The sequence below is a fragment of the Glycine soja genome, chromosome 3 (assembly GCF_004193775.1).
Source record: "Glycine soja cultivar W05 chromosome 3, ASM419377v2, whole genome shotgun sequence".
NCBI classification, from domain to species: domain Eukaryota; kingdom Viridiplantae; phylum Streptophyta; class Magnoliopsida; order Fabales; family Fabaceae; genus Glycine; species Glycine soja.
In genome coordinates this window covers 30,221,039-30,236,042 of record NC_041004.1, presented here as the reverse complement: position 1 = coordinate 30,236,042, position 15,004 = coordinate 30,221,039, and the positions used below count along the sequence as shown (strand labels likewise).

Below are 15,004 nucleotides of genomic sequence, written 5' to 3'. Positions count from 1 at the left end.
TTATTTCTTTTTAATTATTATATATAGATGGAGTTTTATGATGTAATCAAATTGATCATGTGCTATTTTTTATAATTTATGTTATTATTTAGTTGGTTATAAGTGAATAACATTTAAATATGTTGATAACATTATATTATGGCATCATCATTTGTCAAAATCCAAGATAAAATCTTGTTTTTTTTTGTTTTTTTCAAAACTATTTTCTAGAAAAAAATGATTGGATATCTAATGACCAAAACTGAATCAAATCGTTTATTATCGAGTTGATTTGATTTAAGTTAGGAAAAAAATTGAAATTTGAACCTATTAAAATCAATTGATTCGGATTTTATTTCACATTCGAACCAAACTATAAGCGTCCCTAATTAAAATCATATTCCTGAAAAGATGAAGAACTAAAGCTAGTCAAAAAAATGTTGACGTAAAAGATAATTTTGTGAAAAGATAAGAGATTAAAAACATAATTTATCAAAAAAAAATTACAAATGAATATCAGATTAGACTAATTGATAATGTGACAATTTACATGGATGTTAATGTGGATGTCAAATTATTATTTAACGGTGATACTTAATCGCAAGGACAAAAAATGCTAATGGAAGAAAAATATTTGGACTAAGACCAATCAAAATTTTGTTTAAGTATTAAAAGTGATATTAAAAATAAACTTTAGTAACCAAAAACATATTAAACCCTTTAATATACATAAATATAAATTATTTCTTAATTTATTTTCTATTTATATTATAAATTCAATATTATTTTATACATGTTATTTTTTAAATAAATTAAAAAATAGAGATAAATCCACACAAAAATAGATGTTATTTTTAACTAATTTCATCTAATTTTTAACTTCAATACCGTATATCTTAACATTTTCACAAATTTTCTTTCTTTTTTATATATCTTTACTTTTTCAAAATTTTAAACAAGTCTTATAAAAAAAAAGGTATAGTTAATAACTTGAATATTATTATTCATCTTCTAATTATATATATTATTTGTTTCAAATTGAGTATAAATGTTTCTCTAACTGATCGATTGAATAATTGAGAAAGGTTACATTGCTAAGTTGAACTTCTAATTTTTACTAAAAATTGATTTTCAAATTGACATAGCTTTCTATTATGCTTTATTTCCAAATTTGTAAATTATCATTTTAACTCAAACGATAGTTTTATAATATTTGACAAAAGCTTTTTGATTTTTTTTTAGCAAGAAGTTGTTGTTGGTCGAGTTGTTATAGACTCAATTTTTTTAAGTAATAAATATTAAATATCAATATGATGACAATTTTATTATTATTTTGGGGGTAATTATCAATACAAATAGAAAAGCACTTTGGTTAGGCAGTTGCTGAAGGATTTTCTCCATAATAATAGCATGTTTCTTACGTTAAAGTTATCATTTATTGGATTTATTTCTTGCCACATAAATTATCCATTGACTTGACATTTAATGTTGGTAATGGAAACCAAAGCACCAGACGGTACAACACGGGCTTCTTCTCCAATTACCATACTCTATATAAAGCTATCTAACAATAGAAACACCACCATCAAGAAGCCTCCAATTCTTCATCAAAATGAAGTATTTTTCTTTCATGTTACTAGCATTTTCATCTATACATGCCCACTTGTTTTCTCTCTTTGCATTAAATTCACTATGGTCTACCTTTGCATTAGGAAATGAGACGGATCAGTTGGCACTGCTCAAATTCAGGGAATCCATATCTACCGACCCATATGGAATTTTCCTCTCTTGGAATAATTCTGCTCACTTCTGTAACTGGCATGGAATCATATGTAATCCCACACTTCAAAGAGTTACAGAGTTAAACTTATTAGGATACAAGTTGAAGGGAACCATATCCCCTCACGTAGGCAATCTCTCTTATATGAGAAGCTTGGATCTCGGAAACAACAGCTTCTATGGAAAAATCCCACAAGAATTGGGACAATTGTCACGTCTACAGATTCTCTATGTGGATAATAACACATTAGTAGGGAAAATTCCTACAAATTTGGCAAGTTGCACTCGCCTCAAAGTCTTAGACTTAGGTGGGAACAATTTGATTGGCAAAATACCAATGAAATTTGGCTCACTTCAGAAGCTTCAACAATTGGTCCTGAGTAAGAACCGTTTAATCGGAGGAATCCCATCGTTCATAGGGAATTTTTCATCCCTAACTGATCTTTGGGTTGGTGACAACAACTTAGAGGGACATATTCCACAAGAAATGTGCAGTCTCAAAAGCTTGACGAATGTATATGTGAGTAACAACAAACTGAGTGGAACATTTCCTTCTTGTCTTTATAATATGTCATCTCTTTCTCTAATCTCAGCCACAAACAATCAATTTAATGGCTCTCTTCCTCCCAACATGTTCTACACCCTCCCCAATCTCCAAGAACTTTATATCGGTGGTAATCAAATCTCAGGTCCAATCCCACCTTCCATCACAAATGCATCTATCCTTACAGAACTTGACATTGGCGGAAACCATTTCATGGGACAAGTTCCAAGACTTGGGAAGTTACAAGATCTTCAATATCTATCTTTGACTTTTAACAATTTAGGTGACAATTCATCTAATGACTTAGAGTTTTTAGAATCATTGACAAACTGTAGTAAGTTGCAAATACTAGTAATATCCTACAATAATTTTGGAGGTCATTTGCCAAATTCCTTGGGCAATTTATCCACCCAACTAAGTGAATTATATCTTGGAGGCAATCAGATATCAGGAGAAATCCCTGAGGAATTAGGGAATCTTCTAATTGGATTAATTCTCTTGACGATGGAAAACAACAACATTGGTGGAATTATCCCAACTACTTTTGGTATGTTTCAAAAGATGCAATTGTTAGACTTAAGTGCAAACAAGTTGTTAGGAGAGATAGGAGCCTTTGTAGGAAACCTTAGTCAATTATTTTATTTGGCAATGGGAGCAAATATGTTTGAAAGGAATATTCCTCCAAGCATAGGAAACTGCCAAATGTTACAATATCTGAATCTTTCACAAAACAACCTTATAGGAACCATACCTATTGAGATTTTTAATCTTTCTTCCCTTACAAACTCCTTGGATTTGTCACAAAATTCATTGAGTGGTAGTATACTAGAAGAAGTTGGCAACCTAAAAAATCTCAATTGGCTAGGTATGTATGAGAATCATTTGTCTGGTGACATTCCTGGAACAATTGGCGAATGCATAATGTTGGAGTACCTCTATTTGGATGGGAATTCTTTACAAGGAAACATACCATCCTCTTTGGCATCACTCAAAAGTCTTCGATATTTAGACCTGTCAAGAAACCGCTTGTCTGGATCAATTCCTAATGTTCTGCAGAACATTTTTGTCTTGGAATACTTGAATGTGTCTTTTAACATGTTGGATGGTGATGTACCAACTGAAGGTGTCTTTCGAAATGCAAGCACGTTTGTGGTTACCGGAAACAACAAGCTTTGTGGAGGTATTTCAGAACTGCATCTACCACCATGCCCTGTCATCCAAGGCAAGAAACTAGCAAAACACCACAAGTTTAGGTTGATAGCAGTGATGGTTAGTGTGGTTGCTTTTCTTCTAATACTGTTAATAATTCTAACTATCTACTGGATGAGGAGGAGCAAGAAAGCATCTTTGGATTCACCAACATTTGACCTGCTGGCTAAAGTTTCATACCAAAGCCTACACAATGGAACTGATGGGTTCTCAACAGCAAACTTGATAGGGTCTGGAAATTTTAGCTCTGTCTACAAAGGAACTCTTGAGTTAGAAAACAATGTTGTTGCCATAAAGGTCCTAAACCTTAAGAGAAAAGGAGCTCACAAGAGTTTCATAGCAGAATGCAATGCGCTTAAAAATATTAAACATCGAAATCTTGTTCAGATTTTGACATGTTGTTCCAGCACAGATTACAAAGGTCAAGAATTTAAAGCTCTAATTTTTGAGTACATGAAAAATGGAAGCTTGGAACAATGGCTGCACCCGAGGGCACTTAGTCAAGAGCATTTGAGAGCATTAAACCTTGATCAAAGATTAAATATCATGATTGATATCGCTTCTGCATTAAATTATCTTCATCATGAATGTGAGCAATCGGTCGTTCATTGTGATTTAAAGCCAAGCAATGTCCTCCTCGATGATGACATGATTGCTCATGTGAGTGACTTTGGCATAGCAAGACTTATCTCAACCATCAATGGTACAACTTCTAAGAAAACAAGTACAATTGGAATAAAGGGAACAGTTGGCTATGCTCCTCCAGGTATGTTCTTTAAGTTTGAAATAACTAGTGTTTTCTGAATTATTTTTTTTGTGTCAACTTGCTATTAGTATTGTGTATTAATAGTTTTTATGTATATTTCAGAGTATGGTGTTGGTTCTGAGGTGTCAACTTATGGTGACGTGTACAGCTTTGGAATTATTTTGTTGGAAATGCTTACTGGAAGAAGACCCACAGACGAAATGTTTGAAGATGGTCAAAATATTCATAACTTTGTTGCAATTTCATTTCCTGATAATCTTTTGCAGATTTTGGACCCACGGCTCATCCCTACAAATGAAGCAACATTGGAAGGAAACAATTGGAAGAAGTGCTTAATTTCACTTTTTAGGATTGGACTTGCTTGTTCTATGGAATCACCAAAAGAAAGAATGGATATGGTTGATCTAACTAGGGAACTTAATCAAATCAGAAAGGCCTTTCTTGTTGGTGAGTGAATTTGGATTTATTTAATTCTCCACACTTTACTATAGGACACAAAATGCTTATTGTTCTAAATAATAGTTTTATGTTTTTTAGAGAATCATATATAATTTATTCTTTTGTCTTATGTTTTTCATGAATTATTTCACAAGTACATGAAGTTTTGCCCTTCAAAATTAATAATATAGTTTTTCCTCTTCAAAATTAATAATAATATATTTTTCTTTGAATGCTAAAATGAAGTTTTTTCCCCACAAAATAAAAAAGAATAGAACTTTTTGAATCTTCATTAGGTGAATGTAAAAATTAATCATAATTCATTTCACATTTTGTCCCAAACAAAATTATCTCCAAAGAAAAATATGTAGGGAACAAAAACATGTACAATAATCTTTTAATAGATAATTAAACATCCTTAATTAATTGTCGCTAGCTTCGACTATTGTCCGATTTTTTTAATATCATCTTGCTATATTATTTAAAGTTCCAAATTAGACTACAAATGTAATGAAATTCTTGAATTTCAGGTGTTAACCTTTGAGAAGAATTAAAGCTGAAATCAGAGTCACAATCAATTTGAAAACAAGTTATGGAGTATGATGTATTTCCAATAAAGTTAAACCGGGTGCAAAGTTGTCTACTTATTTTCTCCAGCTTTGTAGTCATCTAAATAAATTAATCAGAAGCCTTCATGTAGCATATATATCAAGTACTTAAAGAGACAGTGACTGAGCTACACTATGGTAAGGGTGTGCACTTGTACCTCTCATTTTTTAAAATTCACTAATAAATTTCCTTTTAAATTAAAAATTGTAAATAAAATCTTATATTTTTGCATTTTATTCCATATACATTTATATAGTTGAACCCTTTGATTTTATTTTTTATAATTTGTTCTCACTGATCTAGGGTCTTGGGTCCGCCACTGATAACCGATGTAATGCTCCATCCAATTAGGAGACTTATTGTACTTTCATATTTTTATTTCCTATATGAATATGACTCGTGATTTTCCAAACTATTAGAAAAATGCAAAATAGCAATTGAAATTAGTGACCGAAACAGATTTGTCACAAACTGTGACTGATTTAGCCATTGATAATATAATTGATCATTCATTATCCCAACACAACCACAAAATAAGCGATCAAAGCATTCCGTACAAACTAGTAGGTTGCTAAGTTAGTTGCTATTTGGTTTCCTTTTAAAATAAAATTCACATTAGTATGTTGGTGATCGATTTTTCGAGAAATTTATGATTAATTCAGCGATCGAAACATTTTGGTGGCTAACATTGTAAATTTAGTTTAAAGCATCAACGATATTTAATCTGATCGCTGATAAACAAATATTTCTCTTAAATGTAACGACAAAAAGAGTCCATCGCTAGATGGCTTTGAAGTTCATCGATCATGCTATAGCTATTTTTAATTGTAATTATAAATATTTATTAACCAAAAAAAATATTTTAAATATTCCATATTTAATTACAACTAATAATAATGATAATAATAAAACCAAAAAAATTATAAAATCACTTAGAATAGATTTTTTTATATTATAGATTTTATTTTTTTAATTTAAAAAATAGAAGAAAACACCTAATGTAAACATGTAGGTTTGTTATGAAATTGAAAAAAAATCAATATTAATAATGTGATAAATAGTTTATGTAATTAATAATATAAACAATAATCAATCTATAATGTTTGTGGGTACTAAATGAGCCCATAATATTAAAATTAGAAATATAATAAATATTGATATATAATAGAAATAATAAATAAGAATAAAAATACAATGCTAAAAGTTCAATATGAACGTTACATTGGTGCCTCATTAAGGCCCAATAGAATCCAATATAACATTAGTAATTGACCAAAGCATAATTAGTTCTAAATATAACACTAATAATTTATTAATGCTAATAAGTTCTAAGTGTGACACTAATGAATAACAAAGACATTGTATGATTTAAAGTATAACACTAATAATTAATCAAGACACAGGGCCCAATAAAGTCAAACTTTAACACTAATGATTGGGCTAGACTGAATTAGGTTAAAGTGTAACATTGATGATTGACTAAGGTTTAATAATGATCAAGTGTAACAACCATGGTTGACAAAGGTTCAATAAGATCCAATTGTAACACTAATGATTGATTAAGACTCAATAAGATAAAACTGAAACACTAATGATTTATTAAGGCACAATTAAGTAAAAGTGTAACATTAATGATTCGTTAAGGCCTAATAAGGGTCAAGTATAAAACCAATGATTGATCATAACCGAATAAAACTTAAGTGTAATACTAATGATTCACCAAGGCACAATACGTCTAGGCATTACACTAGTGATTGACCAAAGTCCAATTAGTGACAATTGTAATGATTGATAAGGGTCAATTAGACCCAAATATAACATTAATGCTTAACCAAGACCCAATTAGGTTTAAGTATGGACCAAGGCTCAATCATAACACTAATAATTGATCAATGTCCAATAAAACCCAAATGTAACACTAATGGTCGACCAAAGCCCAATAAGAACTAAGTGTAGTACTAATGATTGACCAATATCCAATAAGATTCAAGTGTAATACTAATGATTGACCAATGGCCAAGACCTTAACATATACAAAACTCACATTTGGTTTTCATTTTTTCTAGACCTATTTACCCTTTAACTGCTATAAACCACCTTTTTTCACTTATCCATATTTCCCTCATATATATTACTATTTATTTAGTACTTTCTCTAAAGAAAAATAAATATAAGACTAAATTACACACGATTCAATCCAAATTGTTTTAGATTGGACCAACGTTATTAAAATAAGGCTAATCGATCCGACCAATTCAACTGGAACTTGGTGCCATGGTCAGTCCGGACACCTAGTTGGATTGGTTATGCAATCGATCCCATGAAAACCAGCCAACTTGGTGTTAACCTGATGAAAACTCGTCACCCAATTCTATGTGTTTACTAGTTTTCCAAATTGCATGCTACCCAATATTTTTTTACAATAGTCTCTGATGCACATTATTTACTTTTCATGCACACTGCCACATGCATAGGCGGCTTCTAACATGGGAGGTGGACAATGTTTCCCATGATGGGAGAAGTTTTTCTAGCCATTCAGATTTCCCCTAAATATAAGTAGTGACTATGATTTCAAAGGGCAACCTACCAAGACAATAGGGTTTTCAAATTTTAAAATAAAAGATAAAGTCCATGTGGTAAGAAGATAATTCCAGCGTGGGTGTTAGAGATATTTGTTGCTCCACCACCTCGCAATCTTGTTTGTCGTTACGTAAGGTACATTTCCCTTTCTCTTCCCTAGAAACCACTTTTGATAGCGAGTATTTATTTCTCTACCTAGTCCCTAAAGATGTGGTGTTCGTTTCTATAAAAGGATCTACCCAATTTGTAGCAATTCGTTCAATAGACTAAGTCGTTATATACAAGTGTTGTGACTGTCGTTCGTTGTGGATCTAAAATTAATGGTTGAGTAATAGGTTGCCTGATCAAAGGAGAAGAAAGTATAAAAAAAATTAAAAGTGAAAAGAAAATTTCATTATTGTCAAAGCATATATATTATTCAAAATACTTCAAAAATATATACTTGAGTCACACATGAAAAATTCTTAGAAAATACTTGGTTATATGAATTACACATTATAGGTGCTTAAATAAGTTAACTAAGTATAGATGTATCATTAACAAAAATAGAAACTATAAATCTATACAAAATATTACTAAAAGAAACCAATTGTTTTATTTGTTCAAAGATAATTTTTCTATAAGTTGATCATTTTATGAAAGATATTGAGTTATAACTTCCTCTATTCTTATTTATAGGACCCAAATTAAGAGTGATGCTTGATGTGACAAAAATACCACAAGAAGGGGGGTTGAATTGGGGTTTTGAAAACTTTTAAGCTTCCTTTGAAAATGAAAAGGTTTTTTATTATAGTTTAGAATGAACTAGTTCAAAATGAAGAATTGTTATGAGCTCATAATGGAAATAAAAGTTACTCATAATGAAAATGCAAACAATTCTAGAAAAAAAATCTTTTACAGTTTAAAGCTTTTGTTTCAAAGGAAATTGTTCTCTTAAAACCTTTTGATAAAAATGAGTTTAGTTCAATTGTTGATTAGAAAGATTAACAGGTTTAATGTTTAGACAAACAAAAATTTTCAAATCTGTGCAAAGCAAAGTAGAGAGATAAGGAAGAAGAGTGCACAAAATTTTTTATATTGGTTCACCCTAACCTTGGGTTATGACCAGTCCTCACCCTTCAAGATGAGATTTCACTAACATAACCAATTCACAACTGGACCAACAACTACTAGTTTCAACAACCTGCTAGTTCCCCACTAGACTTCAATCCTAGCCTCGAGTAGACCAACTACACCATTGGGTTTCACTTTTGCCAAGCATTGTTGGTCTTTTACACAAAAATGGATCTATTTTTTATTGCACAGAAGTAATATTTTTACCTTACAAGAGGGATTCCACTCTGGAATTAACTCTCAGACTTCTATCTAAGAATATTACAGACTTTGTAAGCATAAATCAGAAGTGGGTTACTCTCACGGAAAGGGTTGAAGCTAAAATGCATATTTCTCACTCACATATCTTCTCTTGTTATTATTGTTTTTGGAATGCTTCAACTTATTCTTCATAGCCATCGAAAATGCCTCATAAAGCTCCCAAAAAGGTCATTGTAGTGGGCTCCACACAACTGACAAGCTTTTGGAGCTAGTAGGTGCACTTTATAACTGTCATAAAGTGACAACATGCGGGATCATTCTAAGAAACATTTCTGATGGGCATTCTGAAGAACCATCATAATAGTCATTTGGATGTTTATTGAAAATGAATCCATGCTTGTTGAATTTCTTTGATGAAGTTCATATTGATATTTTATTCTAAAGTAACACATCTTCATCATTCTTAACACTTATTCACAACTCTTAAGCATTCTAAGGTTGATTACTTTAGAATGACTTAATGAAAGTTCAGTCATTGACGTGTTAGTGTATTGTCCATGTTAGACTCAGTAGTGTTCTTCAATCCTTTGTTCTTATGCTTCTCATCAGTGCTTCTCATGGACAACGACTTCATCATTCAACAATCTTGTATCTTCTTATGCAGTTAGTTCTTACTTTCTGATGTGCCTTCAGTGATTGTGGCAACATATGGAAAGTGAAGAACTGCTAGACTTCAGTCTTCTGATATTGTCCAAGGGATGCATTCTGAGTCTTTTTGAACCATTCTGATTTTTCACATACTCAAACTCAAGGTCTTCATCATTCTGATATAGACTCTACATAGCTTCATTCTAGTTCACGAAGCTCTTCAAGTTGCTTTTGATGAATCTTTTATATAAGGCATTGTTGTTCATATATGCTTCTTAAAGTAATAAACAATAAAACACTTAAGCAAAATCTTAGCCATAACTAAAGTCATCATCCTTTCAATTTACATTGCTAATGGTTTGTCATAATTAAAATCAGGGATGTGGATTCAACAATGCTTGTTCTTTTGTATTAATTATTTTTATAATAAAATATCCTTAATTAATTGTACTATATCAAATAGTTATAAGAGAGTGATGAGTATTAATGACAATGATGGTTTTGAAGGAAAAAATTAGAACAAATACATTGTTATCAACTAAATTGATCACTTTTCTTAATCTTAATGAATCAAGTGATTGAATCTTATATAGGAACATATGGGGTATTTTTAACAAAGCTAAGCAATATGGGATTTTGAGTGGGATGCATAATTCTATTACTACAGCAATGGCAGTCTAATATCAAAGAAAGTTAATAAATAAGAATGCAAAACATAAAAAAGAAAAAGAAAAAAAGTGTTTCACAATAATAATGCAATGCAAAAACTTTTAATACACATTAAAAAGAAAGAACATACAAAATGCAAGAAGATATAATGGACATTAGGGATGCAATAAAGATAATAATTACAACTACTAGATGTTTAGACAATGAAAAATTCGGGATAAAAAATGCAAGATGAAAAATGTTGGTAACATAATAAAAGAAACTCATAGCACAAAGTAATAAGAGTAACAATAAAAACGAGAAAAGCTTGCAATCTTGCAAAAGCAATATTGTATGAGAAACTAAATATAATTTTCAAATAGAAGTAAAAAATAAAGAAAATTTTCACTTTTAGATAACATATTCTAATAAAAAATTATTAAAGAGAACTTAGAGAATTAATAAGAGGGGACTAGAAAATAATTTAATATATGTACTATGTACGATTTGAGAGTGATAATGAATGAGATATATAATTTGGATGCTGAGTGGGCAAATTGGTTCATAGGTGATGGATTTATTTTATTTTGAAGTTATTTTTAATTTTAATTTTTAGTAAAAAAGGCTAGGTCAAAATTTCTTCTTTATTAGGTTTTTCTAATAATTGCTTGTTATCTGTCTATAAGGTGAGAAAAATCATTACCTTAAACATATAAAAAAATGTTATCATTAACTTTTAGATACGGTTAATTTCCAATTGATGTTGCAATAAAGTAAAAATGTTTACTATGATGTTGTACTAACTAGTATCTCTTATAATATCTTATAAAAGAAAAAATATCAATTCTAGTTACAACAATGTGTCCATGTGTATAACAGTTGTAAAGTACATTGAAATGATTAAAAAGAAAAAAGAAAAACAGATTACGGAACTTTTTGACTTGTGGGATTTTCACCATCCTAATAATATAAAACTAACCCTCAAAGCCACTTTATTTTGAACACACATGCATCTAAATAATATTCTTCAACGTAAGTTATATAATGCAGAAAAGTTTGAATAAATAATTTGCATCATATCATGATTAAATCTCTTCAAATATCTGCATTGCTGTAGTACCTCCCAAAGGAATTAAGCTCAGCATATCTTGGCATAGTCAATTGTCAACTTTCCATCATGAGCTTTCCTGAAGAAATGCTTCACATAATCCGAATACAACACATTTTTATACATGGCCTTCTCACCACTAGCAAGCACTTGAGGCAAAGGGCCAATAACATCTGAGGGTCTAGGGTTTACAAAAATAGGCATTGAAACCCTACTCTTGCTTCCGTTGGCAGACACACGATGCTCAATACTCTTGTATCGCCCATTGCTCAGTATTTGGAGTGCATCACCTATATTGATCACTATAGCACCGAAGACGGGTGGCACATGAATCCAGTCGTGGTGGTTCGGTGCTCGGACGTAGAGGCCACCGGTTTCATCTTGGAGGAGAACGGTTAGAGTTGAGACATCAGAGTGTCGCCCTATTGCTACCGTTAGGTCATGATTAGGGCAAACAGGATAATAATTGAGATTGATCCTTTTTGAACCCATAAATATTGATTCATTTGTCTCATCAATTTCACTTACATTTAGCCTCTTCATTAGCACATTTAAAAGTCGTTTGATAAAGATTTCAGACCTCTTCATGTATTCCAGTGCTTCATCCCTTCAAATTAAGAGTCATCCAATCAAATTTGTTTACTTGTTTCACTCTTTAGTTGGTAAACCTCCAATTTAAAATATTAAACATGAAAATTCAATTGAGAATACAACCCAAAAAAATGTTTGATGTATCCGGGAACTGAATTCTGCTTTGTAAAAAAGGGAGTATATTTAGTTTTGTCAGTTTATTAAGTTAATTATTAGTGAGAATTTTAAAAAAATCAATACTTAAAAAAAATATTACATATAACTACATATAACTTTTGAACTTTTGAAGTATCCTCCCACTATTTAAACATCCATATCTTTTGTCACTGGTTGACTTTTTTATGTATTAATCTATTTTATATATATATATATATATATATATATATATATATATATAAGAAAGGAGGAGTGATATTCAATTCTTATAACAAACAACCTCACAGTAAGTCAAGACTATGCTTGACTGAAACGATAATATACTAAGAAAGTTAAAATAAAATGGCAAGTTTGTTACTTTTGTCTTAAAAAATATAATTGAAGGAGCTTTGTTTTCACGAGCAACCTTTATTTTTCAACCAAGAAAACTAACTTTATTAAATAAAAATTACAAATACAATTAGTACTCCAACCCGTCAGATAGATCAATATATGCATCACGAGCAACACTAAAGGTGAGATTACAAATTCAGAATATTTTAAAAGAATATTGGGCATCTAATATTTTAGCCCTATGATAAATTTTTATTCTTATGTATTAAAGTATATAATAAATAAATATTTTTAACATATAAATTATATTATATAATTAAAATTCATAGTAAATATCTTTGAATATGTATAAATTTTATTTTTTATTTACAATGAATAATTTAAATTGTGATACATTAATATTTTAAATATTACCAATTTATTAAAAAAACAATTGAAATTCAATTTAGAAATAGAGATAAAAGAAAATATATTGAAATAGATCGATAGTTAGCTAAGAATATCAAGTATATTGATAAAGATAAAAGTAGATAAGTTCGAAATAGTAGGAAAAAATTACTAGTTGCATAGTAGTCTATAAAACACATATTTAAAAGAAAGCAGAAAGATAATAATGATAACTAATATCCAATTAAAAGACTGAGAATAGTGAGACTAATTTTTGTATTTTAATTTGTAACATACGAGTATACTCATTTTTATTTTTAAAAAATGTGGTACTTTGATATTGTTATTTAATTGAAACAAGGTTGAGATTTAATTTTACCTGCATGCAGGGGGCCATGTTGTTGCAGCCTCATCCTCAGAAACATAGAAGAGGCTGAGATAATCCTTCCACTCTAGGGCTTTCTCTGCTTCAGGGCTAAAGCTAGACCCATACCTCACATGCTTTGTTGAAGAATTCTCTTTTGTGTACTTAACCTTCTCCTCAGGTGGCAACCCATAAAACCTATAAGTTGCATCCTTGACATTGTCCAACACTTGAGGGGGCACCCCATGATTGATGATTTGGAAGAAGCCCCACTTCTCAGCTGCATCACAAATTGAATCTTGCACTTTCGGGTCATCCCAATTGGACATGTCAATGATGGGAATGGACTCTTGTGGCAAAACATTGATCATTATCTCTTCCAAAGGTTGGATGTATTGACTTGGGAGGCTCTTTAGGCCCATTTCAGAGAGGCCCTTTACTCCATTCCCTTGAAGCATCACAAATTCAGTGAGATCTGAGGGGATTAATGTTGTTGCCATGTTAATTGCTTGAGAGAGTGGATACAGCTTTGAGGTTTATGTGTTGCTAATTGAGATTTTTTTGCTTGACTTGGTTCTTGGGAAATTTATGTCATGCACAACTATATTTATATGCAATATATGGTTGGAAATAATAAAAAAAAATGTTTCAATTTCATACGTGTGTAACTTGCTTTACCAACTCAAATGACAAGATACATGTAATTTTGCTAATATACCAAGAAAGCCTGCATGATGCATGTTATAACTGTCGAGGAGAAATATAAAACGCATACTAGGTCGATCAATATCTAATTAATTAACAATAATAGACAACAGTGGGGCATATATATATATATATTCAACACTTGTATGCGTACGGGGGGGGGCTATAATTAAGCAAAAAGTCATTCATCCCATTTAACTACCGTTAATTGTAATAATACGAATTGTTGTTAACACACGCTATCTAAATTTCTAATACGCTGCTGTTAAAAAGAAAAAAAAAAAACTCTTTCTAATATATTCTTTATTATTAGTTAAAATTTATTAAGAAATGCAAAATTTTGTAAATTTTATCCCAATTTAATGTATTTTGTCCATGATTTTATAATTTTTGATAAATTTTGATCAATGTGTTGTTAGGGCTCCTCCACATTTGGAGTTCATTTGGTTGAGTAGAAATAATGGAGAGGAGGAAATAGAGGAAAAGTGAAAGGTTTATGGTGGTTTGATTGAATAAAAGATGAGGAAATTTTTATATATATATATAAAAAAAAACTATGGGTTTCACGAGAAAAAACTTTCATGCTAAAGTGAGTGGATTTGCGTATAAATGTTTTTTTCTCCACGTACTGATATATACTGCAAGCCACACAAATGTCCTTTCCTCTCTAACAAATGTATCCAGTTATAATTATGTGTTGCATGATAGGTTATGCTATCCATCCCCTTTTATTCTTCTTTAATAATAATAATAATATATTTTTTATTCAATATTATTTTTTCTTGCATACCAAACAACATTAATTTAAATATTTATCCTCTATTTTAATTTATTTCTCTACCACTA

At 30.5% G+C, this 15,004-nt stretch overlaps 2 protein-coding genes across 2 annotated transcripts; one reads left to right on the top strand and one right to left on the bottom strand.

The window, feature by feature from the left end:
• Window positions 1–1,559: 1,559 nt before the first annotated feature.
• On the top strand, window positions 1,560–5,362 carry LOC114406405 (probable LRR receptor-like serine/threonine-protein kinase At3g47570). The gene is made up of 3 exons (XM_028369094.1): window positions 1,560–4,277; window positions 4,380–4,724; window positions 5,246–5,362. The coding sequence occupies exons 1-3, from the start codon at window positions 1,592–1,594 to the stop codon at window positions 5,257–5,259; spliced, it is 3,045 nt and encodes a 1,014-aa protein (XP_028224895.1). The 5' UTR covers window positions 1,560–1,591; the 3' UTR covers window positions 5,260–5,362.
• Window positions 5,363–11,335: 5,973 nt separating this feature from the next.
• On the bottom strand, window positions 11,336–14,047 carry LOC114406404 (feruloyl CoA ortho-hydroxylase 1-like). The gene is made up of 2 exons (XM_028369093.1): window positions 13,469–14,047; window positions 11,336–12,229 (listed from the first exon to the last, which is right to left on the bottom strand). The coding sequence occupies exons 1-2, from the start codon at window positions 13,951–13,953 to the stop codon at window positions 11,653–11,655; spliced, it is 1,062 nt and encodes a 353-aa protein (XP_028224894.1). The 5' UTR covers window positions 13,954–14,047; the 3' UTR covers window positions 11,336–11,652.
• Between the last annotated feature and the right edge of the window lie 957 nt (window positions 14,048–15,004).